General features: G+C 47.2%; 1 protein-coding gene across 1 annotated transcript; it reads left to right on the top strand.

Annotated features, from left to right (window-relative positions):
* Positions 1 to 3,070: 3,070 nt before the first annotated feature.
* LOC119394673 (venom serine carboxypeptidase) lies at positions 3,071 to 25,738 on the top strand. The gene is made up of 6 exons (XM_037661986.2): positions 3,071 to 3,475; positions 10,414 to 10,490; positions 15,086 to 15,171; positions 20,615 to 20,787; positions 22,923 to 23,256; positions 24,119 to 25,738. The coding sequence occupies exons 1-6, from the start codon at positions 3,071 to 3,073 to the stop codon at positions 24,937 to 24,939; spliced, it is 1,896 nt and encodes a 631-aa protein (XP_037517914.1). The 3' UTR covers positions 24,940 to 25,738.
* Positions 25,739 to 26,062: the final 324 nt, after the last annotated feature.

Genomic DNA, 26,062 nt, shown 5'->3' with positions numbered 1-26,062 from the left:
TGCAAGAGAAACTTTGATAACCACACTATAGCGGGATGACAATTTGCGCAATAGGCGCCCAACCAATTGGAGTAGAGGGCAGTGGCTTCGAACAAGTGTCATGGTACTGACACAACCAAAAAGAAAAAGAAAACAAGAGGTAAGCTGGGCGTAGACATTCGAGCGCTTGTATTTTTCGAGATGGCGCGAGCGCCACCACATGATTCGGTTCCACTAATAGGGACGCGCAGACCTCATCACCTGCCCTCTCTGGAGGACTCCGGCGGAAAGATAACAGAATGTCCCTCCCTTTAGTTTTATTCATGTGGCTTACCCCCGCATTCTAGAACGTCCCTTCACTCAACGCTCCACCTTGACTTGAGAAAGTAGATGGGTCGCCGTCTCTAGGCAGAACAAGTCACTGCATATCAGCGATAATCTGCAGCGATTCTTGCGAAGCGCGGCATCATTTTCAGCCGAGCAGCGGCGCTGTGCTCAACTCGATTAAGTGAAGGACGAAATTTGAGTCGAGGATTGTTTGAGAATACGGGGGTTAGTGACGCAGTATCCACTTGAGAAGCCGAGTTTTGCCAATGTTCATTCTTTCACACGGTGATGTGTCGTGTATCTTAAGATAAACAATACATTATTTAATGTATCGGAAATACAGATATTGATACACAAATCGCGAGACGTATCACGATACAGATACAAGATACTCAAAGAGTATCTAAGATAGTATCTAAGACACGTGTATCTTCGATACTGCCCAGCACTGGCGGGTAGGTAAGAGAAGTTCAGAGCACACGTGAAAAAAAAGCAGACAAAAGAACAGGGAATAGATTGTTAGAACAGGAATCTTTAGAGGCGATGGTAGCAGTGCCTTGTAGAACTAAAGGCATGTATTAAGTAAGAAAAAACAACAAACATAGGTAGGGAACTACACTGCGTAAGATGAAGTGACACATTATTATAACAAACATGTCTATAGGTAGCAGGCTATAGGTAACAAGCAGGCTATAGGCTACCTGTCGCCGCCTCATTTCAAAAGAGATACCAGTAAGCATCATCTCATTTATGCAAGCGATAACAACGACAAGAAACTGCAGCGCTTGACTAAGTAGTACGGAATGTTTGCTTGACATTTGATTCTCAGACGACAGCATACACAAAGCAGCTCTGTAGAAATGTTGGTGTAAGGACTGGGACGCGCGTGAGGTCTACAATGCGTCTACGCCATAATGCACACCAGCTGCACATGACGGGCCATCTCGGGTCTGCCTCCCATTGACTAGGCGAGTGTGGAGCGGTGGGAAGAGCTGCTGGCTAGGGATAGCCTTGATGATTAACTGAGTTTGACAAGGCACGCAGAACGGCAGCTGCCTGTGGCGCCATAGACTGAGGGCAGCCGACGCTGCTAGGATGGCACCTACGGACCAAGCGGGCCTCAAACCCCGAAAGGGTTCTATGCTGCGAATAAATGTTTTTCCTGCTCCTACACGCCGCTACGTGGTTTTTAAAGTTAAACACGCTCTGTGTCTGTCCGGCCGGGTGCAGCACATCATTCATGGTCGCCCAGGGTAACCCTTGACTCCTGAAGGCGCGCGCGAGGTGCACCCGTTGCGGAGCTAGGGCGGTACAGGAGATGAGGAAATGCTGCAGCGTTTCTTCCTCACCGCAGTCGCCGCAAAGAGGTGCGGGAGCACCGCGAAGGCGGTGCCGACGCTCGGCGGTCCAGACAGAGCCGGTCCGCCGTGCGAGTAGGAGGGAGCGCTTCTTTCGGTTTAGCATTCCCTCCGGTACATAACGCGGGGGGTAGCCGGCGGCTACGCGCGCATCAGGGTGGTTGCGAACGAGCTCTCGCCGGATGTTCTGGCGTGCTGAATCTACAGAGTCCGCGTACGTTGTCAGTGGAGCCACAGGGTCGTGTGCAGTCCTCGCCAGGTCGTCAGCAGCTTGGTTCCCCGCGATTCCAACGTGTGACGGTATCCATTGGAGAGCCACGTCGCAACCGTGTTCTCGCAGTGCGTGCAGTTTCAAGGCTACACGCTGTGCGAGTGGGGGGGGGGGGGGGGGGGCTCTTTGGCGAGCTGGTGGAATGCCGACCGCCAGTCCGCGAAGATCGCGGCGCGATCTATGTGCGCCGATTCACGGATGAGGTCAGCAGTGAGGTGAATTCCTACCAGCTCAGCCGTGGTGGAGGACGCAAGGTAGGCAAGCCAGCATTGGCGCTTCAATGCCAGCTGCGGTGGATTCGCTCGCTGGCTTTCAAGCAAGACGGACGTGCCGGCCGCGATGTCCTGGATTACTCCTCGTACCTCTCGCTGACCGGCGCCCCGTGACGGACTCCTCGCCCGCTATGCCGTGCGCCGCTCATCGTCGGGACCTTCTCCGTTTCGTCGGTGTTGTGCACTGTGCCTCTACCCGTCCCTGAACTCCCGTGACCGTTTCCCAATCTTTCCTGTCCTCTTTTCTCTTCGTTGGATGGATGTGCTCCTCTCACTTTTCTCTCTATTTTCCTACTATTCTTTTATTCCCTCCTTACCCCCCACCCCTACAAGGCACTGCGCCGTGTCGCCTATAGGCAGACAGAAATTAGGTGCCTTTTTCCTTTCCTGAATAACCACTGAAGAAGAAGAAGAAGCTGCGGTGCCGTGCAGGCGGCGGCCGCAGAATGGTCCTGGAGCACGGAGCCGTCAGTGAAAAACTGCACTCTTTCTTCCAGGTCATGCGATGGCACAGGCGGGTGTGTTCCGCTTGGAGTGGACCCCCGGGAGCTCGAAACCGATGGAGAGAGGCACTCGCTTATGTGGGGGAGGCCTCCGGGGAATCTTTGGGGCGCTGTCCGCGACGATGGCGTCGAATGTGCTGAGTAGCATGCCAACACGGGAGTCGGGCAGGGCGCGCAGCTGGGATAGCAGGGCTCTTCCATCCGGTGCACGGTTGAAGCGCTCCAGGTGGTAGAGCGCGCGCAATTCGCCTGCGAGTGACGCCGGCAGGCGCGGGTTTCCGCGTGTGTGTCCGCAATGCGCGAATTACGTTGAAGTCCGTGGCACATTCGGAGCACTCGGCGGTGGTCGGCGTCGATCGCATGCCACTGGAGGGGGCGCAAGAGACACAGGGGCAGCGCGTAGTGCAGCTTGGCCATCCCAATGGCCCCGTAAATGGTCATCGCGAAGGAGGCGGGGCATCCGTCGCCTCGCACGAGTATGCGACGCAAGAAGCACTCAACACGGCGCGTTTCACGGCGTACACGGCCTACCTCGTTGTTCCACTGGAGTCTGTGGTCGATGGTGAGGCCAAGGTAGCGCACGTGTGTTTTCCACGGCAGTGGGACACCGTGCAGTGTGATGGGGGCAGTGGTGCGGCGAGCACTGGCGCGCGGATGCACAAGGAGTGCTTCAGCTTTCACAGCCGAGATGCGCAGGCCAATGCCGTCCAAGAATCCGGCCACGGCCACGAGAGCACTCTGGAGGCACCGGAGGACGGCGTTGATGTAGCGGATGGGACCGCGCACATACAGGGCAATGTCGTCCGCGTATATCACCGCGCGCACAGCAAACGTATCACCTTTCGGGAGGCATTCAATGAGGTGCGAGGACCAGGTTAAATAGGAAGGGGCTCAGCACACTCCCCTGAGGCACACCGGTGGTAACAGGGCGTGGAGTACTGGACACCTTCCCCACACGGACAGTCAGTGAGCGGTCGGTGAGGAAGGCCTTGATGTACTGGAGGAGTTTGCCCTGTACTCCTAGCGCACAAACCGCGTCGATGATAGCAGCGTGTGGTAGGCACTCAAATGCCGACTGCACGTCGAGGAGAAGAAGCAGGGCTGTCTCTCCGTCGTGCAGTGCCTGCTCAAGGGTGCCGACGACCGCGGCTATGCAGTTGGCTGTGGCGCGCAGGCAGGGGCGGCGCCAGGATTTTTTTACTGGGGGGGCACCCACGACAAGTGGGTTCCTTCAGGGGGGCTGAGAGGCTGGGAACATATGCATTGTATTTTGACTATGCTTGCTCTTGGGGGGGCAAAGGGGGGGGCAGGCGGAAATTTTGGGGGGGCTGGAGCCCCCCCAAACCCCCCCCAAACCCCCCACTGGCGCCGCCCCTGCGCGCAGGGCACGAAAGCCGCACTGTTGAGGTGGGAAAGTGCCGCGCGCACTGGATATCCATTGGAGGCGATGAAATGCCATTGCCTCCATGGTCTTTTCCGGCACTGAGGTGAGAGAGATAGGCCGGTATGAGTTGAGGTATCGCGGCTAATTACCACGTTCAGCACCGGCACAACCATCGTTGTACGCCAGCAATCCGGGAGGGAGCCGCTGCGAAAGACCTCGTTGAATGCAGCGAGATGGCGTTGGCTGTCATCGAGGTTCTGCAGCATGTTGTGCGTGATGCCGTCCGGTCCCGGGGCGCTGCGGTAACGTCTGCGTTTCAAAACACGCGCAAGCTCGTGTTCTGTAAAGTCTGCGTCGCACAGGCAGGCTAGGTGCTCCGAAAGGACAGTGAAGGCCGGTGCGTCTTCTTTGGTGGTGAGAGTGTTCAGGGGGTTGTGGTTGCTGCGGTTGCGTGGGATTGATGGGCTAAGGCGGCTGTGGGCGGCCGGCGACGGTTGAGTTCAATCCAGGCTCGGGTTACCTTGCTTTTCTTGCATGTACACTGACGGCAGGTTTTCTTTGCAACGGTTCAAGTTGCTCTCGATGTTTTGAATGAACCATGACTCCAGTAACAGTCGTTTTTGTTGGTTAGTTTTTGTGGTTAGGATTTCGGTGTTTTTTTTTTCGAGGGCAATTCTATGGTCTGAATCTTCTTAGTGTTCTGCAAGGGGGTTAACCGAAAGAATTAAGAAGCAGAAAAACAACGCCAGGATGTTCTCAAGACTACGGAACTCCCTGCGATAGTTATCTGCCATGCGATACGTGCGATGGTTATCTGCCAGCAAATAACTATAGCATGTAATTTGAGCGGATCGTTAAATTTGGTTTATGAAAAAAATATAGCATGAGTGACTGTACAATAATTATATAATGATTCGCATAAAATACGCTGTAGTTCATTCTAACCCTACCACATGCTTTAAATTTGGTCTCTTGAACATTGGCATCAAATTATGTAAATTTCACGCATTTATAGACAGTCGACTATAATGCGTGTAAAACACACACGCACGCGCACACACACACACACACACACACACACACACACACACATACACACACACACACACACACACACACACACACACACACGCACGCACGCACGCACGCACGCACGCACGAACGCACGCACGCACGCACGCACGTACGCACGCACGCACGCACAAACCCCGATTCGACAGACGGTGGATTACGGTCGCTTGTAAGCTTAATAACGCACCAGGGGCGTAGCCAAGGGGGTGGTTGGGGGTTCAAACCCCCTCCCCCCCGAAATTTTTCAGTTTTGCTTGCGTATATAGGCACGCACACATACAAACGCACGCACGAACACACATAAAGTATGGTTGACCCCCCCCCCCCCCGAAAAAAATTTCTGGCTACGCCCCTGTAACGCACGCATTCTAGAACGTACGTCCACTCCCTAGGAAGGAATAGTCACCAAGGTAGTCACTGCGATAATCGGCAGCGAGGCTTCGTAATCGCAACGTCGTCTTTAGTTTGGTGGTGGCGCTGTGATCACTCGGTCGAGTGATCGAGCAACTTCAGCCGAGGTACTTTTGAGAATATGGGGGCTAGCTTCACAGAAGCGTTGTCAAGGACACGGGCATAGAAAGAAGCTTTTTTGCGGGGGGGGGGGGGGGGGTCCGATCATCCTTTATGTATGTTCGTGCGCGCGTTTGTATATGTGCGCGTGCATAAAACGTATCGACGAGGGGGGGGGGGGGTGATAGTGAATGGGGGTCCAAGCCCCCCGGCATTTTTATTTTGCATGTCTACATATACACATACAAAAGGCAAAAACTTCAGGGTGGGATTTGAACCCCTAAAAACCCTAGTTACGCCAATGGCCAAGGAATAGTTTTTAGCAGCTCAGAAACAGCCCATTAATCGAGACCTATTTTCGTACAACCGTTTCCGAGTGAGTCAGCAGCGCATTTTGTATTATTACTTTTTTTTTGCAGAAACCTAGCGTGGACATGCCATAAAACACGCCTGCGCAGAACAAACGAACTTTGAAAAGATGGAAAGCCAGCTATAACGTTGATTGTTATGACTATCGAAGTTTGCAAAGAACGCGTCACGAAAGGCATAAATAATTAATGGCGCCCCGGACATGACCTCCAACGACACCCAGCTGCGCGTTCACACTATTCCAGGTTCTCAAAAAAGAAAAAAAAAATGTTCGCTCGATTTTGATATGCGCGCGTGCGAAAACAATACAGAGACAGTCAGTGTATGGGCGATGCAGCAGTGTCAAGCCAGGAGCTAGACACGTCTTTAGCTGCTGAATTTGCAGCGTACTGCACTCGAACGTCGTGCAGGCCAATAGGTAAGCAATAACCTATAGCGTTAAAGGGATAAATTCTTTTTTTTCAGTTTATACTGATTATTCATCCTTTGGGAACTGTATTGTTGTTTAGGCTCACTACGATTTCACTGAGAGAAGCCGCTACGGTGGTCTATGGTTATGGTGCTCGACTGCTGACGCGAAGGCCACAGGTTCGAATCCCTGCCGCGGTGGTCGCATTTAGATGGAGGCCATATGCTAGAGGCCCGTGTGCTTAGATTTAGGGGCGTGTTAAAGAAACCTAGGTGGTCAAATTTCCGAAGCCTTCCACTACGGCGTCCCTCATCATCATATCGTGGTTTGGGGACGTAAAACCCCAGTTATTACTATAGGTTCACTATCAGGAAACAAAGTGAAGGTCAAGGTTTTATTTGTGAATTTGGCGCCATTTTCGGCATCAGAATGTCAGTGCTGCTAACAACTCTCAAATAGTTTTTTAGCAAGAAAGTGTTCTATGCCGGGGTCCACCAAGACTTTCATGACGTTTTTCCGTCGCGGAAATACGTCAGCAAAATGAACGCCATCAGATGGCGAAGAAAAAAAAACTAGAAGAAAAAATTCCGTTGGCAGTAGTCGAATCCACGACCTCACGGTTCGCGACAATGGCAGAGGGGCGTTTAGCCCGCTGCGCTATCGCCAAACACATGGAGGTTATACAGGAACGCGCCTTTTATCTCTAACACTTTCCTTTCACAGAGCTCTTTGATTGCGGGGTGGTGTCGCCGTCTGGAGTAATGCGTGGCCTCCGCGATTAGCTCTGGCAACGCGCCGTTGCCATGACCATCCCAATCGGTGCCTTTCCAATAGGAGAAGTGTAACTTCGTCAACGCTTTAACACACTGCGAGGCGATGGCTTTAGCCCAAGCCTCACTCATAGCTACCATCCCTATTAAAAAATAGCTCTCCAACGCTCGCCTGTCTGTGGCACCGCGTTCAGCACTCGCCCTGTGAGAATGAACGGCCAGGCTAGAGGGAAGACACGACGCGCGTCGCGTTTATCTTCGCGTTTCACGACGCTTTGAAGGAGTGCATATCGAGTAGGTATTTATTACGTGCTTGTTTATGCCATCTCTGCGCCGGATTCACAATATGCTGTGTCCAGGTATATGTTAGGAACTTCAGCTAGCAATGGGGGCAACGCTTGGAGGAATGGAATGAGAATGGAACTATAAGCGCCTTTTGCACGGAATGGAATGAGAATGGAATTGTGTCCTTTTCCGAAAATAGAGCACGTTTTCGTCCACCTGCTGTTTTTCAAACTTCAAGCATTAGTAAATCAGAGCTTCGAATTTAACAATAAAGCAGTATTTTTTAAATAGCTTGGCTGATTACAGGCTTGCTACATTTATAAGCAACGCGCCTACTACAAACCAAGGCACAAGTTAGTGCACAAACAAATGCATTATCCCAACAGATACTGAAGGGAGAAACAAACTACCCCGGCGCGTTGGTTTGCATTGATACCATCACACGAAAATGGCGAATGCTTTATGTACAGCATAATCTTTTTCTCACGAGCAGTTTAGTACCTGACACACGTAAATAACCTTTGCGGCAAGGAAGACACTGCATACCTGCGCACAGGCGAACACAGAAAGTTCTCCTCACCCCAGTCATACTTGCGAGGCGCGCTTGACAAACGTTAGTGCTGACGAGCAGTGCGGCCCAGTGTTCCGTATTCGATGCTAAGGCACAAGGTGACCAAACGGTGCACTGTTCCAACTAATACCAGCAGATCTAGAGGGCTTTGTTCCCCATTAACCAAATCTTAGTTCTATTCATATTCACGACCGCTCCAGACGCGTGGCAAAACTGCTTAATCTCCTCAATACTACTTCTTCCAGAATAAAAATACGCTATGTCGTCATTTGAGCACTAACACATTTAATCTTAAACAATATTAAAACACCACCATTCGTTCAAACATGCTGACCATGCAAATACTATAGGTAGCGGGAGAACTGGCTATGCACGCGAGAAGTATTCCTGCACCTTGAACACCGTGAAAGTCGGCACAAGAACACGTACACAAGAAGAAAATAAGACACACAGCTAAATACTAAATAAGAACCATTTCTTAGCAGGGAATTAGTAGGGTGGTTGTACTGCACGATATATATGTCACCGAGCTAGCTACTATCCCTCGACATTGGTAACGTGTTTTACGTACTTTTGCCGTTCTTAATGCATCTGATGACATCAGATTTATGAGTCGTTCATTCTTAACTCGATAAAACTATGAAGATGCCGTTCCTACGTTGAGGAATTACAAGAATGAAATTGGACTGCCTGGCTATTCGCAGAGTGCGAATGGACCAACTTTTTTTTCATTCCGAGTAATTGAAAGGAATAAAACTGCGGCAGGTTCTAATTCCCCGGAATGGAATTGGAATGGAATGGAGGCGCCCATTCCGCGACACTGCTTCCCACCTACTACAAAGCGCTCAGCCATAATTCATCAGCCACAACACAAAGTGCACATAATTCCTTACAGATGTGTAGCGGGTACCACGATTCTCCGAAGAATGACGAAAAATGGCATAGCGGGAACTTCGCTACTTCAGAAAAATTGCCATGATTTATGACGTAGTGCGTACCTTTCATGTGTACTTGTATTTGCTGCCCCCAGAATCTCTACAACGGGCTCTACAAAGTCCACTCTTCCAGTTTTCGCTCTGACTGTGCTGCGTGTTCCGCGCAGGCCTGGTGATCCTTTTATCAGAACGGCGGTCTCGGACATCAGAGAATACACTCAATTACGTGCTGCTTCTGAGATCGTGCTCACTCCCTTGACACAAAGAAATGAGTCCACTAAAAAAAATCGTATTTGTCTTTTGCGAAAACAAATACTATGACTTTGAAATTAATACTGCTTTGTGCTAGTTGGTAGGCATTCGTGGTGCAGTTACTTCCACTCCTCTGAAGACCGTGTTTTACCCATGTCCCACTTTCTTAAGAGGGGGGCAAGTAACTACATCACAAATCCAATGTTTTTTATGATTACCTTAACATCAAAGTTTTGCATAAAATGGCGCGACACTCACATTAAAGTTGATTTAAGTGTGTTCTAGGCTATATTATACGTTGATATTTCGTAGATGACGCGTGTGTGTCCACACAAATCTATTCCACAAGTTATCTCGCCTTCAAAATTTTGTGTCAGTACTCCTTAACTCTGCCTTTGAAGTACAATATAAGTGCGATCTCGAGAAGCTGTATTTCTCGCATGTACTGTTGAAACATGAGGCCACTTGATTGTGCCGGCTGTCTCGTGAGGAATGGTCAAAAGGTTCGGCAGCTTGCTACACTCTCTGTAACACTTGAATGCGAAAGGCTCATGTATACACACGTGGCTTTAAGTACATGTGTACAAAGTGCACACGTACTTCAAGTTTCGCGACCATGCATGAATAAGTACCTCACAATTTTTTGCTGACACTGAACCGACACGCCCAAAAATATTCCTCAGTTCCGCCGTCTACACGTTATGGCCTTCGGGCAGTGCAGCGGGTAACGACAGCGGTGCATTGACTACATGCACTGCGTGCTGCTGACGATCAGCGCCTCTCGGATTTCATTTTTGTTACTTGACACTCTTAGAAAATACATAAAACTCCACTCTGCTCAAGGGCAGCGAGTTGCCGGGCTGTACTCCCTCTCCGGTGCGCGAATTCTGCCCTTTCTCGAAGCGTATTTTCTGAGCATGACATGCGCTTGCGCCCCTCTTGCACTCGGTTTCAACCTCATTTCCAGCTAGCAGACAGCGCGCGCTCATGCGGGATAACAACAGGCCGAGGCTGCTGTGAAATACAACTCTGCCAAAGTCCCAGTACGAAAAAAAGGACAAAATACAAGTTCCAGTATAGGTTCCAGAGCGCCGTCGATGCGGGTAATGAGTTCCACTGCTGCTTAATTGTTTTACTGTTTTGATAGTTCCTCTGCCGGCTGTCGCAAAATAAAAGGAAAGCTACATCGAGGGACCTGACAAGCGACCTGTCGCAGATTCACATGTGGGCACATTGGGACGAGAAGTCTTGACGTTTGCACCGGGATGCAACTGACCACGGTTCTCTTGCTGCTTTGCTCGACTCTCCTGGTCCACGTACGAGTGAGGGCCGATGATGAGCAAGTATATTTCTTCAACTAGGCGTTGGCGCAAAGTTCACTACAGGCGTTGTACTGGATAAACTCAGCGACCGTTTGTTCGAGTTCTTGTTACTGAATCACTGAAATCCGGTGGCATGTGATTCCGATGTGTGTTTGGTATTCTTTTTTAGGGGGGAAGCTCCTTAAGGCGGCACCCGTTCGTCCCTCGTAGTCGTAGTCGTAGTGTGTAACCAGTCTTACGCTTTGACCTCCAAGGTGGTGCTGGTGGGAGATTTCTCCTGTGCGTTGTTGAACAATAAAAAATACGCAGCGTTAGCTAAAAGCCGACTTCCTCTGTCTCTCATTCCCATTAGCAGCCAATCTTTTCCTCCAAGGTAGTGCCTGGTGAGATTTCTCCTGTGCGTGATTAAACAATAATAATTTTGTTCAAAACGCCGTTGATTGATGAAATAAACCAACGAAAGACGGGAGATGTTTTGTAAAAGCAAAACGAAAGAACGCCAGATGTTTCTAAAGCAAAACGAAAAGACGCCAGCTGCTTAACGAAAGAAGGCCAGATGTTTCTAAAGCAAAACGAAAAGACGCCAGCTGCTTAACGAAAGACGCCAGATGTTTTCTAAAGCAATGGTTTTCTAAACAATGAAAATTCACAGCGTACATGTAAAATTAAAGTGAGCTGCAAGTCGTCATAACTCATCGAACCTTTAGTATAAACGCGCCCGATCTCACGTCGGTGATGATGTACTGGGCAGAATTCACGGAAGATTCACGGTTTACCGATGAACCTCCGCAGCTTCGCCCACTCATCATCATTCACTCCGTGGATATGTTGTGAGTGAGTGAAACAACTTTATTCGGTCCACAATAGACGCGAGTAAACTCAACGTCACCTGGCTAGGCCCCCGTGGATATGTTGTGATTTTTTTTTTCACGCTGGGAGACTCGAGAGCTCCGTATGGAGAGTTGTCTAGTCTAGGCAACTTTTCACAGACATTTCGTTTGAGCGGTATTCGCATCGTGTGTGTTTTAGTGATGCAGAACTATCGATGGTACTATCGATACTATCGATAGCTGACTCACTATCGAACTATCGATGGTGAAAAATAGTATCGATGGCGCTATCGATAGTAAAAAATTCGATGGTACTATCGGCTTCAAATTGATATTACATTTTAGGATTTCAAAATAAGAAAAATATCAAGAAGTTAATTGTAAGGTGTAACTGGTTGCTTTCGGATATGAATTTATTGATGGATATTTTCCGCCATTTTCACTGCGGAAATAATTAATTTCTCTGCCAAAAAAATGCTCATAAATTAAGCGAAGCTGGTAGTAGGCTATCGCAACTATTTTGGCAATATAGCCGGCCAGCAACCGCATCATTATTCACACCACTATCGATAGTATTGTCACCTGGTTGTGACGGTGAAAAATGCTGCAGCAACACTGGGAAATAAGGAAATCTTTATTTGGGCGAACTTGTGCCCAGAAAATCAAAACTCAAAATACAAGCGATACATGCTGCGCACTGATAGCGGCGGGAGCAGTCGTCAGCCGTTGAGTGATCTGTACATCGATGGAACGCGTCGTCCTTTATACATCAGTCATCAAGCCTTCCAGCGTTATCGCTGGCGCTCGCGTAAGCTCTCGAATAAACTTGACTATTCGCGTCCGGCGCGTAATCTTAACAGAATGATCTCAAGCAATTGTGAAGCTTCTCAAAGATTACGGCGCGGTCTGCGTCAAACGTTGCTAACAGTCTTTGTGGGTGAAACCCGAATACGTCAAAACAAAGCAATGAACACGCGTGGCAGTAATATCGCTATAGTAATATTAACGATGGTACTACCGATTACACTATCGATAGTCTGTTTACACTATCGATAGTTTCAAAGAAACTATCGATACTATCGATAGTCAATTTACCGATAGTTCTGCATCACTAGTGTGTTTACGCTCTAGTACTTGCTACGGAAAGGCAGCCCTACGTAACAATTCAGGAAGACCGAGACATTCGGCTTGAGAAATATGTTGTTGTTCTCATTATGTTTACGTGGGGCCTTCATATGGGGCTACGATGTAGCAACCTCAGCGACGTCTCATATTTCAAGAAACACAAGAATGAGTCCCTCAAAGTGCTAACGGCCTGCCTACTTTACAGCAGGTGTGTTTTGTTGACAACGACAAATTACTCTTACGCTGACCTTCGAATAATAACAGCCTTCGAGTATTCTCAGCGTGCAAAAGAAAGCCGAAAGAGGATCAAAACTTCTGTTGAGTCATTGTCATCGACAGTGTGCACATGCAACCGCAGCGTGATGAACTTGCAATGAAGCTACTTCGCTTTTTGAAGATTGAGGGGGGTAGGATATTCGAGGATGGTTTGAACAACACATGCGCACGCAGTGCATTTACGGTTTCTATTTCATCTCTAAAAGCGACACTAAAGAGAAACGATGAATCGATTTAGATTGATAACTTGTGCTCTGAGAACTCTAATGTCGTTAATTTTGCCATCGTAGGTTTATTAATAAAGGAGAAAATAAAGTTCAAAGTTTCATTTTTAAATTTCGCGCCGAATTCTCCCCGCTTTACGTCACGATTCAAAGTGTACTTATCGTATTTTAGCGCCATTGGCTCAAGAAAATTACCTCAAACTTGGTATATTAAGTCTATGGCCCCCTCAGAGGACAATGTACTTTATTTTTACCGATTAGGAACTACGTCGTCCCTAGTAGACACCGTCAAAGCATGTGACGTCACGTCGAATGGTGCGGAAATTTCAAGGTGGCGTCGCCCCCCACGTTTTGTTTTTGCGCGCCATCTCGCAGCAAGCGTGGTGTGTTTGGTATCGTGAAAGAGTGCTTTACTAATATGAGAAAAATCGTTTTGCTTTTTAGTGTCCCTTTAATCTCCGCACGCCAGGTACCTCAGGCCTTCTTGCATTTGAGCCAGTCGGTATACAGTATGTTATGGCCACCTTCTCTTCGTTTCAAGATTCCTTACACGTCTCTCAGCGCGCTTGAAACTTTGTCACAAATTGTGTCGTCGCCGCCGTGGTCATCGTCATCCACCGTGGTCATCGCCATCCCCTTATGTCCCCTGTAGGTCAAAGGCCTCTTCCAGTGATCTGCCCACTTTGTCGTGTATTAAAGACGCGCGAAAGAGCGAACAACGACAAGAAAAAATAGGATAGATATCTGGTCTGGTTTAGAACGACGCTGCCTTTAACTTGCACTCCGCGGATGGCGGTGCAGAGTTTAAGTACCCTACTGATTAACTGCATGGTGATAACACACGTCGCAACGACGATACTGCATTTTTCTAATGAACTGTGACTTAGTGAAGGCCGGATAAGCTCATAGGCAATCTATGTTTTACTAGGAAGGTGATACAGTGATACTATATAGTCATCACCCGACACATCTTAAAATAGCGAGCAAGGCGACAAAGCACGTTAACACGATCAACGTTTCAACATGATCAACGTGTTAACATGATCAACAGATCTATCTATCTATCTATCTATCTATCTATCTATCTATCTATCTATCTATCTATCTATCTATCTATCTATCTATCTATCTATCTATCTATCTATCTATCTATCTATCTATCTATCTATCTATCTATCTATCTATCTATCTATCTATCTATCTATCTATCTATCTATCTATCTATCTATCTATCTATCTATCTATCTATCTATCTATCTATCTATCTATCTATCTATCTATCTATCTATCTATCTGTTTGCGGCTTCGTACAATCATGTCAAGCTGTAATGATTAATTCTCCCGTATGCACATTTGAACGAGATCGCAGTTTGTGTTTAACTATGAACATTTCGCTGCACGGAACGCCGGCAGTGCTGGTCTTAATTTTCTCAGGAGGCCGTTTCCATTCAGTGTGATACCTAACCAATTAGTCAAACTTAACATACTGTTTAAAAAAAAGGCAACAAAAATAGACACGACCGTAAAGATGTATGTTCGCATTTTGCTACTGTACTCCAAGAAAAAAAAAAAAAGAGTATGCGTTATTCTTTTCGGCGAATCCTGAGTTGCCAACTTTGTTTCCGTTTTTTCGTAATACACTCTAATTACATTCCTCATCGAACAAGAAAAAATTACCAGACTATATTCGGGTACAACTTAAGAAGTCCGGAGAGGCCACGCCCAGATGACCCAAGCACGGCAGTCGATAGCCTCCGCGACTAAAGAAATAGTCCCGCTCATGCACTCGGCAATGTTCTCCGAAGGCGGGGCCACTCCCCGTCCCACTCATGACGTCAGCCTGGAGTGCGCGCCCATTGGTGCAGGCTTGTGTGCGTCCACCTCTCAGGAGGAAATGCCGTGGACTTCTAAAGTTGTATCCGACTACAGACGGATAATTTTCTTGGGTTATACGGAAACATAGGAGAAGTATGCATAACGATTCTATGACACGCCAATGTGCACTTCTTTGAAGAGAACTCTCTTGTCTTGTGGTGTTACAGAGACCAGGCAGTGGAGGAATTTGTGGCAAACAATGAGACCAGTGTGAGCAATGAGAACGGTGGCCTGGATGGTGCAACAAATGAAGGTAGGCGTCGACGTAACTAAATAACCAAGAAAATGGGGATGCGGGAACGACAGCCAGTTCAGTTGGTAAAGCACCGCGCGTAATTTGAAAGTTGGAGGTTTGGTACGCACCGGCGGAGAGTTGCCTTTTCGCCCACTTTGATTAATTTAACATTATCTCATAATTACTAAACGTCAATTAAAAACTACAAATAACGTGCTAGTTGCTTCGCTTGGCCTATTTTTCTGTTGGCCTCGCATGCTGTGCCTGTCATATGGCGTACACGGGTTCCTATATCTGCATCGCATTTCTTTCGCTCACAAATGACCAAGTCATTTAGAGTAATTGAAACAACAATAATAAAGGTAGATGCAAGAAGAAACATTCCTTGACATTTCACAATGGAAGGAATCGTTTTATGGATTCGCATTTAATCAATTGCCTGGTGTCACCAAGCGGCTCAACATTCAGCATACACGATTACATCAAGCAAACATGCGATGTAGTCGACGAAATAATAGATAAACTGCTTGAAAATTTAAAATAGCCGAATATAAAAATAAAGCAAATTGAAGTGAAAGTGCACAGAAAAAGTTAAGTAAACTTCGCCCCAGTGGTGCCAAGCCTGAAGGAAGTGCGGAGCTGCGCGGCCTTCTTTGTTTCGCTTTATTTTTGTCTTTCTTTTTCTCTCTTCTCTATAGTTTTTCGATGTCTTCTTTGTCTCTGTTTATTTCTGTCTCTTTCTTCTATTTCTGTTTCGTTCATTCTCTTTCTTGGTGTGTTTGCTTTCCCCGGCTTTCTTTCTCTCTATATCTCTCTTTCTCGTGCTATGCTATGCTTTACTCTCTCCCCTTATCCTTTCTCTCCTCCTCGGCCTTACACCTCTCCCCCTCACACTCACTTCCCTCTCCCACTCCCTTGGTATATTTTACTATAGAAGGCTACGTTACGCTCTGCTAGCGTGTCCGGATAGCCGAGTTGTTACGATGCTCGCTTTCGGATCGTGGGTACGCGGGTTCGAATCCTGGCAGCCTCGTCAAGAAATTTTTTCGCCAAGAATTTCTCTTTCTCTTTCTGTCTTTCTCCCTCTCTCTCTCTCTCTCTCTCTCTCTCAGGACTCGTTCTTTCACCCACCACAGTTTTCCATCCCCCACTGGACAAATGGGCGGACGTATTCTTCGAGTGGAGCAGAAGATGAAGATGTAGATAAAGGGGTCGAAGATAGCGCGTGTCATTCCATGATAATGATAGTTTTCTGTTCGCGGATTTCAAACAACGGCTGGCATAAACAGCTCTGCTGCTAAAAAAGAAAAAAAAAAGAGATCAAATTGGCGGGAGACAAACTCGCATCTTCTGCGCTACGTGAACGATGCTGTGGCAACTAAGTGAGCCACGAAAGCGGTCCTTTTCCATCTATTTCCTTAACCCTGAAGGCAGGGGCTTTGGCAGAATTTTTTTACAGCGAAAGCTGTTATGAGATCATTTCACCGGCCGTTTTTGGCGCCGTAGTTGTCCGCCGCCGCCGCCGCCGCCGGTGTCCGTAACCAGTATCGCTCGAAATAAGAAAAAAAACGAAATAAGAAAAAAACTCCAGGATGGAACGAGGTTCGAACCTGGGCCCTCTGCGTGGGAGCCCAGTATTCAACCTCTGAGCCATGCCGGTGCTTGAAACTGCTTTGCAAAAAGGTCCTATACAGGCTTCCTGTCGGAAAGGAACCACATTAGCATATGCAATATAGCGTGGTAGAAGAGTAAAATAAGCACCAAGCGTCGCACAACGCGAATTCTGTAACCAGGCGTCACACAATGCGAATTGTGCAACGAGTAGGTTGTTGAATGCTTCCAACCCATTACAAAGGACTCTGCCATAATTCTTTATCGTCATCAGGCACAGCATCAACAAAGTGCGCATAATGCCTTACATGCGTATAGCAGGTACCAACGCTCGCCGTAGAATGACAAAAAATGGCACAGTGCCTGCTGCCCTACTTCTCAAAAATTACAATGATTTATAGCGTAGTGGGTTCCTCACAAGTGCACTTGTATTGGTTGCCAAGGAAGCCCATAAGCGCATGATCCACTTCCTCGGGGTCTCAGTAAAATTACACTGATTTATAGCGTAGTGGGTTCCTCGCAAGCGCACTTGTATTGGTTGCCAAGGAAGCCCATAAGCGCATGATCCATTTCCTCGGGGTCTCAGTAAAGTTCTTCGCCCCCCCCCCCCGTCTCTCTCCCACGTCAACGTATGTTATACAGCATGACGGGAGAGGGAAATAGTGACCGGGCGTCACCCAATGCAAATTACATAAATGGTGGGCCGTTTAAAGATTCCAACCCATTACAAAGGGCTGAGCCATAATTCTTCATCGTCATCAGTCGTCGCGTCAACGAAGTGCACATGATGCCTTACTGACGTGTAGCTGGTGCCTCGCTTCTCCGCAGAATGACGAATAATGGCTTAGTAGGTGCTTCCCAACTTCACAAAAAAATTGTGATTTATGGAGCAGTGGGTACCTTTCTAGTGTACTTGTTTTGTAGCCCCAAGAGAGCTTAACGGGCTCTAGAAACGCTGCTCTTCCAGCTTTCGCTGTGACTGTGCTGCGGTTTCAGCGCAGGCCTGGCGGTTTTTTTCGGGGTGGGGGCACTTCCTTGATTTGAAGTGGGGGCCGGGCAGGCAGATGTGGTCAAGTGTCATTTTGAGCTCTGTATGCCATAGGAAAAAATATTCGGGGGGGGGGGGTAAGGGCCCGGTGTGCCCCCCCCCCCCCCTGGCTATGTCACTGCCTGAATGCCTACCAATAGGTCAGCCTGAAAGAAAATTACCACAAAGTGGTCGCCTTTCGTCCTGGTTGTGAAAAGCGCACTTGTAGAAGAAAAGTAATTGTTATTTGAGTTATAACAGAATTATCACGAAAAACGCTGTAATTAGTGCACACATTATTGAAACATGCATCACTAAAGCTTTACTATTGTATAGCGAAATTGCAACAAGCTTTCAATAAAGGTTTAGGCGTCTTAATCAGTAATTACGCCGCATCAGACTCAGTGTAGAAAATAGGATACAGTGGATAATGTGGGGTTAAACATTCTTGCATGTTTGCAGCTAAAAATTACAAAAAAAAACATCGAATTTTTTTTTTTTTGCCAGCACCGGCTAAGATCGGCTAAAGCAAGACTTCGGTCAACTCAAAACTCAGGCGTCGTCGAACCATGGATCCTATGTGAACGTAGATTTTACCAATCAAATTCCAAAGCTGTCACGGAGCTTACCCTAGTGTGCAACGTTGCGCGTTTGACCTTATTTCGTGCACGACAGAGGCAACTACACATAACTATATACCTATGTTGTAATTATAATTTTTACTGAATGACATTTGTCAGCTTTAACAGACAATTTAGACATGTCGAAAACTTTAAATAGAACTATAAAGGCGAGTTACTAAATGACATGTGAGTATGACAGTAAGTGACACTAACTGACATGAGAGTAGAAGCGACAAATACGAATAATATAAAAATCAAAATGAGCCTGCACTATTTTTTTTTTTGCCGCAGTGATAATAGCCCAACATCAGCAAACTTTGTCCTCGGTCAAGGCTGTGCCTCGCTGATATCAGTCACCTATCATTGCCGGTTCTTGTACATCCATCAAATACCTCTGTTTTGACGTTCTTTTATTTAAGGAGGGGGGAGGTATGTTTTAATGAAAGTATTATCGGACAAACACACAAAGTGATACGTCATTTTTTTATTTTTGCTTTTAAGGTAAAGTACTCATGTGACAGTCAGAATTTAGAGCATAAGAGTTATTCCGTCGATTTCTTATATATAGCCTACCAATGCACTCGTCCTAAATGTAGCATTCATGCAGATTTTGAGATTTTGCAATATAAAAATGGGGTTGCTGTCAAACGTCAAATGACATCGAAGTCGCGCGCGAATGCTCCCTATGTCTACATTCTGAGGTAATGTAATGCTCCAAATTACACTTCTAGAGTAAAAAGAAAAAGAAAAGAAAGAAAAAAGAAGGACACAGAAGGCTGACAAACTGTTCAAAAATTGATATCGTTTTTGGGTATTTGGAAAACAGCTTATCGGTGACATTAGACTTATTGTTGTGTACCACGATGATTTTGAGTGTACCGTAATTTTGGTTCTTAAAATCCTAACTTTAATACTACCACAGCCAGTGGGAACAGCGGCACTGAATATAGTGTCAGCATACACCGCCATCATGACAGCTCCGTCAGCATAGACTTCATCGTATGTGCAGTCTCAACAGAAAAAATATTAGCACACGTGACCGGTGTCCGGAGCCGCAAAATCGCGACACGCGGCGCTGTTGTTCACGATCACGCCGATATTGAGATTGCCAAGCACTTTCCATTTTCCAAAGCAGGGGTGGCCGGCGGACCGGCGGAAAGCAGCCCATCTTAATGTTGGCCCATCCGAAAGCCCATATCTTAAAGAAACGCTTGTTCACTGCTTATTGGAAGATGTGGCTATGCACATGACTTCAATTTTTTTTTTCGCTGGAGTTGGGATCAACCGTATATCTTTATCGCGATTGCCCCGAAAAAGCTGTTTGTTGGAGCGCTTTCTGGCGGCCACCCCTGCTTTGGAAAATGGAATGTGCTTGGCAATCCCGGTATCGGCGTGCTCGGGAAAAACAGCGCCGTACCTGGATTCGCTCAAAACGTTCTTCCATATTCTAATGAACCTTGCAGATTTTCGTGTTAAACACAATGAAGCACAATTTTTAATAAATATTGTCGTACGGTAATAGCTATGCTTGCTTTGCGTATATTGTAGAGTTAAAATAACAATTCAGTGAGCATGGTAAATAACACTTGCTAAATGTTACCTAGATTAAGATGCACGTAAGCTTGAAGCTGTTGCAGCTTGCTTGCGCACTGCTAATGAATCAGGGAAGCAACTTCAAGGGTAAAAAACACGAGCGCAAGCATAAGACATTACAATCCCAGCACCAAGCTTCACAATGCCTCAGAAAACATTCTAAGAAACCCGAACGTTTTAATAGAACATTACAGTTACAACAACAACTACCCCTATGTTTCAGAAAACATTAAAGAAAACCCGAATGATTTTGCAGAACGTTAGAATGACGGCACTAAGTTTCAGAAAATATATTAAGAAGTCCGAACGCTTTCTGAAAACGTTCCAATTTCAGCAGCTCGACTGAATCACAAAGAGTAGGAGAAGCACCAACAATATATTTTTATATCAAAACACACACACAAAAAAATATGGCGTCACGTTAGATAAATGACCGCAGCGCCTTTTTTAGTTAATTATCATTGTATGAAACTCTATAGAACGAAGGACCACTTAATGAAAAATAAAAACCAAATGTGGTAACTTGGCTATGAACGCAAGGTAATACTAGAAATTAGCAGGGTCCTATTTTCCGGGAGGCCTCTGTGCTTAGCTCATTCACTTGCAGGAGAACGCCTGCTCTTGACGCCTCTCATCAATGCTGGTAATCTGGAGGAGGCCAAGTCGTCCAGCAAGGTCGGACCTATCGGGGCTGATTACGAGGTGCCCAGCTACTCTGGCTACATCACAGTCAATCCACAGTACAATAGCAACCTATTCTTCTGGTTCGTGCCTTCACTGGTGAGTTATGGTAACTTTATCGTGACATTTGCGTTCTTTCAGATGGTGCTACAATCTATAAGTATGATTACGCAACCTCTTAGCCCGAATGTTTGTTTCGGGGAGATGAAGGTGGCGCTGTCACGTCGTTTTATTTTAGTTTTATTGTGATAATAACGATCATACTCATGATTGAGAGGGACATTGTCGTCGGCGTTGACGTTGTCGTGCTGCCCCACTATCGATGGTACGTTCGAGCCTCTCGTTTGCTCTTCGCAAGGAATCTTCGCAAGCAAGAGACTCATTCAAGCAACTAGAGCAGCTTTTCCTAAAGGGCTTTGCATTGAGAGACCACATCCGATAATCACTTGGGTTAGATAGTCTCCAGGGGCTCAGTCAACTAAGTGGTGGAACCAAAGCCGCCATATTATCTCGATGACTATACGCGTTGTGCTGACGAGCTCGTGGCGCATGTTTGATGCTGGTCGATGCTAGTGGCGGTGGCAGCAATTTGACGGGGTGTAATACAAAAAAAGCGTTTGTACACTGTACATGATACCCTTCGTTACTGGGCAACGATCAAGCAAACCAAGCAAAGTGGTGCTCCGCCATCAGAAACCCCAACAACGGGGATCAGCTTTAGGACATTGAGAAAGCCCCCGATGCGGCGGTCAGGCTTAGCCTGCAAGTCCTAACGTGGTAGGAGTCCACTGCGCGCTAGTCGCGTCTCTCAGGACTACTAATAAACTTTTACCAACTAACCAACTGTACATGAAAAAAACCAAAGTGGTCATTTCCTGGGTCAGATAGAGCAGTTATGGGTCAATTGTCCGTAACACTTCTAAAAGCCTGCGAGAGAGCACATTCGAGCATTTTCTTAAGAGCCATTCCGACTACATTAATGGGCTACCAGTGAAAGATATCCGTTTTGTGTCCGCTGTGGTTTTCCACCTTATCATCAATCCATAGCGATGTACTCCTTCAAGCCGCCTTGGCTTCGAGGCGGTGATAGTATCAAATAGAGTGAATGGGAAACGCAGATTCTAACAACCTGCATAGCTGCATCTGGAACGGCCAGCCTTAGCCATGAGATGTTTAGGGAGGGTATTGGTCGTCCTATAAACGACACTGTGTAGGGCCGCTTCTGCATGCTTCTCTAGCTATGGATGCTCGAGCTCATCACCGGTACTTTCTTGGTTGCGCACACTGGTGACAAATAACAGAGCAAAAATGATCAGTCCGCAAAGCTGCACATTCAGAAAAGAATACGTTCACGCTTCATTTCTCAGCAGCGTCGTAACGGCAGAAGAAATAGAAGGCGGAAAGCAGAGGTGTCAAGCAAAAAAATATTGCTGGTCAGAATGAATGAATGAATGAATGAATGAATGAATGAATGAATGAATGAATGAATGAATGAATGAAACATTTATTGCTAAAACAGTGTTATCGACCGTGTAAGCTTGGGGTTACCATAGGTGTGAGGGTTCCTCATTACCGAAATACTCTGACCGCAATCGCCTCCCGGGCTCTGGCGACGCGTCGTCGTTGATCGTCCAGGTCCCGTGTGGAGATCTTGGCCTCCAACGTCTCGGCAAGGAGGTTGATGTGTGCGGTCGTTTCAGGCTTGCTATTGGGTCTTAGTGGGGCCACGGGCACTCCCGCATTAGGTGTACTAGTCTGTTTCAAAAAAAAAAAGAAAAAAAAAGAAAACTCACAAGGTTTTCAATGCATTCGCCTAAGACGACTCGAATGCGAAAGCCATATTCTTCCTTTTGTTCTCAGTCAATGTGTTAATCCTCCCTCGACCCCCCCCCCCCCCGCCTCCATCCGAAAGCAGCCTACACCTAATGGGGCTTTTCCATTGCCTCCAGGATCGGCCGCACCGTGATCATGCTATTTTGGACCAAGCAACGATGTCATGTGATGTCGTCATCAAGTGACGTCACGTTAGGTGACATCAGAGTGACGTCATAATAACGTCAAGTTTTGGCAGCCTGTGATGCGATGAGGACGTCATCATGTTATCTTTTTTGCGTCCCTCGTGTTGACGCCGACGCCGCGGGTTGCTTTTCGCGGTTGATCAGGCATCTAAGGCTTTCTCCTCAGAACTGCTACATTGGCATTCGTAATTGCCGTTTGTATTTTTTCTTTGTCAGAAAGATCCAGAGAATGACCCGGTGATACTGTGGATGCAAGGGGGACCTGGTACGTCCTCGCTTCTGGGCTTCTTCAATGAACATGGTCCTTACTACCTGTCCGAGGATGGCAACGAGGTGGCTTTCCGCGATCTCACATGGACGAAGCGCTACTCGATGCTCTACGTGGACCAACCCGTGGGAACGGGATACAGCTATACTGAAAACGACGCCGGCTACGCCCGTAACCAGACCGAAGTTGGCCGCGACATGTTGGAGTTCCTGCAACAGTTCTTCACGTTGTTCGGAGAGCTGGCTCAGAACGATTTCTACATCGCGGGTGAATCCTACGCCGGTGAGCGCAGTTTTTAATATCGCAATGCTTGCTTCAGGGCACGTATGCACAAAAACGTCTTAAGCTAAAATTCTTAGTAAGGGAATACTTCAACCAATCACGATGCGAGACATATCATTAGCGAAGCAGGCTGACTAAGGAAAAACGCCCTTACGAAAGACAAGTTTTGTGAGTGCAGCCGTCATCGGCGCATCTTACTTTGAAGATACTGACTTTCTAGGTTTCTTGCAGTCACATTCTGTACAATGCTAATGTCGATGTACAATATTTGACCCAAGTAAACACCAAGAAAAGCAAAAACAACTAAAGAGAAAGCACAATAAAAGTAAGCAAACATAACAATAATAAATATGGCAACATTATCTCTGCTGCTGCTGTTGCTGCTGCTGCTACTGAGACAGCCGACTTTCAGCGTTACCTTAACTTCGACCCAGTTTCTACTTTCGGCCTGTTAGAAATAAAGCACAGTAAATAAAACAAAAACAAAAAAGGGCACCTTTGTCCTCTGTGAACTTCAATAGGATGAATAGGTTGCCTGACAACTTTCTCGACTTACGCTACTGTATGTAGTACGAGCTGTCTTCATTTATTCCGCTCGCATTTATGTTCCTCCTTGAGCCTACAGTGACGTCACAAGTTCGCTCGATTTGCGCAGGATATTTACGCAGGACATTTCTAAGGAACATAAAAAAAAGCTGGCTCGCTACAGCCGCGGGCTATTTTCTTTAGTTACGTAGAGTTGTGTTTGTTCCGGTGCATGTTTTACTTTTTGCATTTACGCAATATTTCCAACATTTTGCGCTTTTATGGTATTAAATAATACGAATCCCCCGTCCTTATTTTTGTTTTTCGTGACATGCAGGTAAGTACGTGCCGACTGTGGGCGCCGCGCTGCACGAGAACGCGGACACGATGCGGGTCCAGATTAACTTCCGCGGCATCGCCTACGGCAACGGCCTGACGGACCCCATAAACATGATGGATTTCGGCAGTTTCATCTACGGGATAGGTCTCATCGACCGCAGCGCCGCCGACTACATGATGCGAGTGGCCAAGGACGCGGTCGACATGGTCCGCGCAGGTCACACAGTCGAGAGCGGCATCATGATGGACAGACTCTTCTTCGGTGTCCTGACGCACGAAACTTTCTTCAAGAACGTCACGGGCTTCGAGTACTACTACAACTACCTGACCGACACGGAGCCCGAAGGTAGCAAGGCGTACAAGGCGTTCGTCCAGAAGCCCGAGATCCGGCGCGCCCTTCACGTGGGTCAGCAAGGGTTCAGCATGGGCCGCGAACTCGTGGCAGCCCACTTCATCACCGACATTATGCGCTCGGCGGTGCCGCAGTTCACTGTGGTGCTGGAGAACGGCTACAAGGTGCTGGTTTACAGCGGTCACTTGGACATCTGCGTGCCCACGACGCACACGGAGAAGTTCTTGGCCAATGTGGCTTGGTCGCACGGGGACAAGTGGTCTCACGCACCTCGCCACATCTGGCGAAGCGCCGATGGCAAGCGCCTGTACGGCTACAAGAAGAGCGTCGCCAACCTCAACTTCGTCGTGGTTCGCAACGGAGGCCACGTGCTGCCTTACGACCAGCCTGAGGCCATGTTCGAGCTCATCACAGCCTTCATTGACAACGAGCCGCCTTTCTCAGAACAGGCTGTCTCTACCGCGTAGGCGACGTATCTGTCCCGGCGCTTACACCTAATTTGCTCGGGAAGCGCGGTTACCGAATATACGTAAGATGAGGGCGCATGAATATCATAACATGAAAAAGAATTTAGCATGGAGCTTGATGCTCTTGACGTCAGCTTGCATGCTCTAATCTTTCTGTTTACATTTAGATCTAAATCAATGCGTACGTTGCAACACGGCGCAGTAGCATTGTGCTATCCTATTATCATACGGCATGCGTTTGAAAGGTTGCACTAAGTTAAATAAAGACATGGCGCAGAACGAAAAAAATAATAAAGGACCCACAACGTCGAGCGCTACAAATGCGCTAGACGTCGTGTGTCTTTTATTATTATCTTTTTTTCGTTCTGCGCTGTGTTTCTGTTTAACTTAGTGCAAATTTCAAGATGAATGAACACTAACTAATCCACCTTATTGCTCTGCTCACTATGGCATGCTATGAAATATTACTTCCCGTTGCTTTTGGAACCTGTCGTTCGCAACCAGGTAGGCGTTTCTAGTCAATATTAATTGCGCAGTGTACCACACGCACCATTGGTATTTGTATGTACTTTGCACTACTTTAGTAACGGCACTTCCCAGGTTGTGGAATGCAGAGTTAACAGCGACGGTGCGATGGTAAATTGAGTGAAAATAAGACAGCGGTATTTTTGTACTTAGGTTATGGCGTCCCCACGCCGCCAGTTTCCCACACGGTGAATCGCCTCCCAATCGACTTGAAGCTTCGTTCTGCCGATTACCGGGCTGGAAGCGCGCTTGTGTTTATTTTACCGGGAGGTACACGGCACACCATGCAGCGGCAGTTGCTTGACCATCTCACCAATTGGTTGTAGCAGAACAAGGGGTGCCTGGACACCTTCGCAGATCTTCGCAGACAATGGGGCGATTTCCGAGATGAGAGCCCAGACACAATCAAGCACCTGGTAGGGGAAGTCCTCTCCGTGGGCACTGCAAATCGAACCCTGTACATCATGCATTGGAAACGAATAGCATTTCCCTAGCACTGCGAAATTATAAGGTGGTAAAATTGCTCGAGCCTCCTGCAACAAGTATATTAGAATCCAATCAAGGTGTCGCTGCTACCCTCTTGAAGCATTTTGACTAA

The sequence above is a fragment of the Rhipicephalus sanguineus genome, chromosome 5 (assembly GCF_013339695.2).
Source record: "Rhipicephalus sanguineus isolate Rsan-2018 chromosome 5, BIME_Rsan_1.4, whole genome shotgun sequence".
NCBI lineage: Eukaryota > Metazoa > Arthropoda > Arachnida > Ixodida > Ixodidae > Rhipicephalus > Rhipicephalus sanguineus.
This window is presented reverse-complemented; position numbering and strand designations above follow the sequence as displayed.

Coding starts and splice junctions, on each gene's coding strand:
- LOC119394673 (XM_037661986.2), top strand. CDS start 3,071: ATGCCACTGGAGGGGGCGCAAGAGACACAGGGGCAGCGCGTAGTGCAG. Junction 3,476..10,413: donor CACCGGAGGACGGCGTTGAT/GTAGCGGATGGG, acceptor CTGTTTTGATAG/TTCCTCTGCCGGCTGTCGCA. Junction 10,491..15,085: donor GACCTGTCGCAGATTCACAT/GTGGGCACATTG, acceptor GTGGTGTTACAG/AGACCAGGCAGTGGAGGAAT.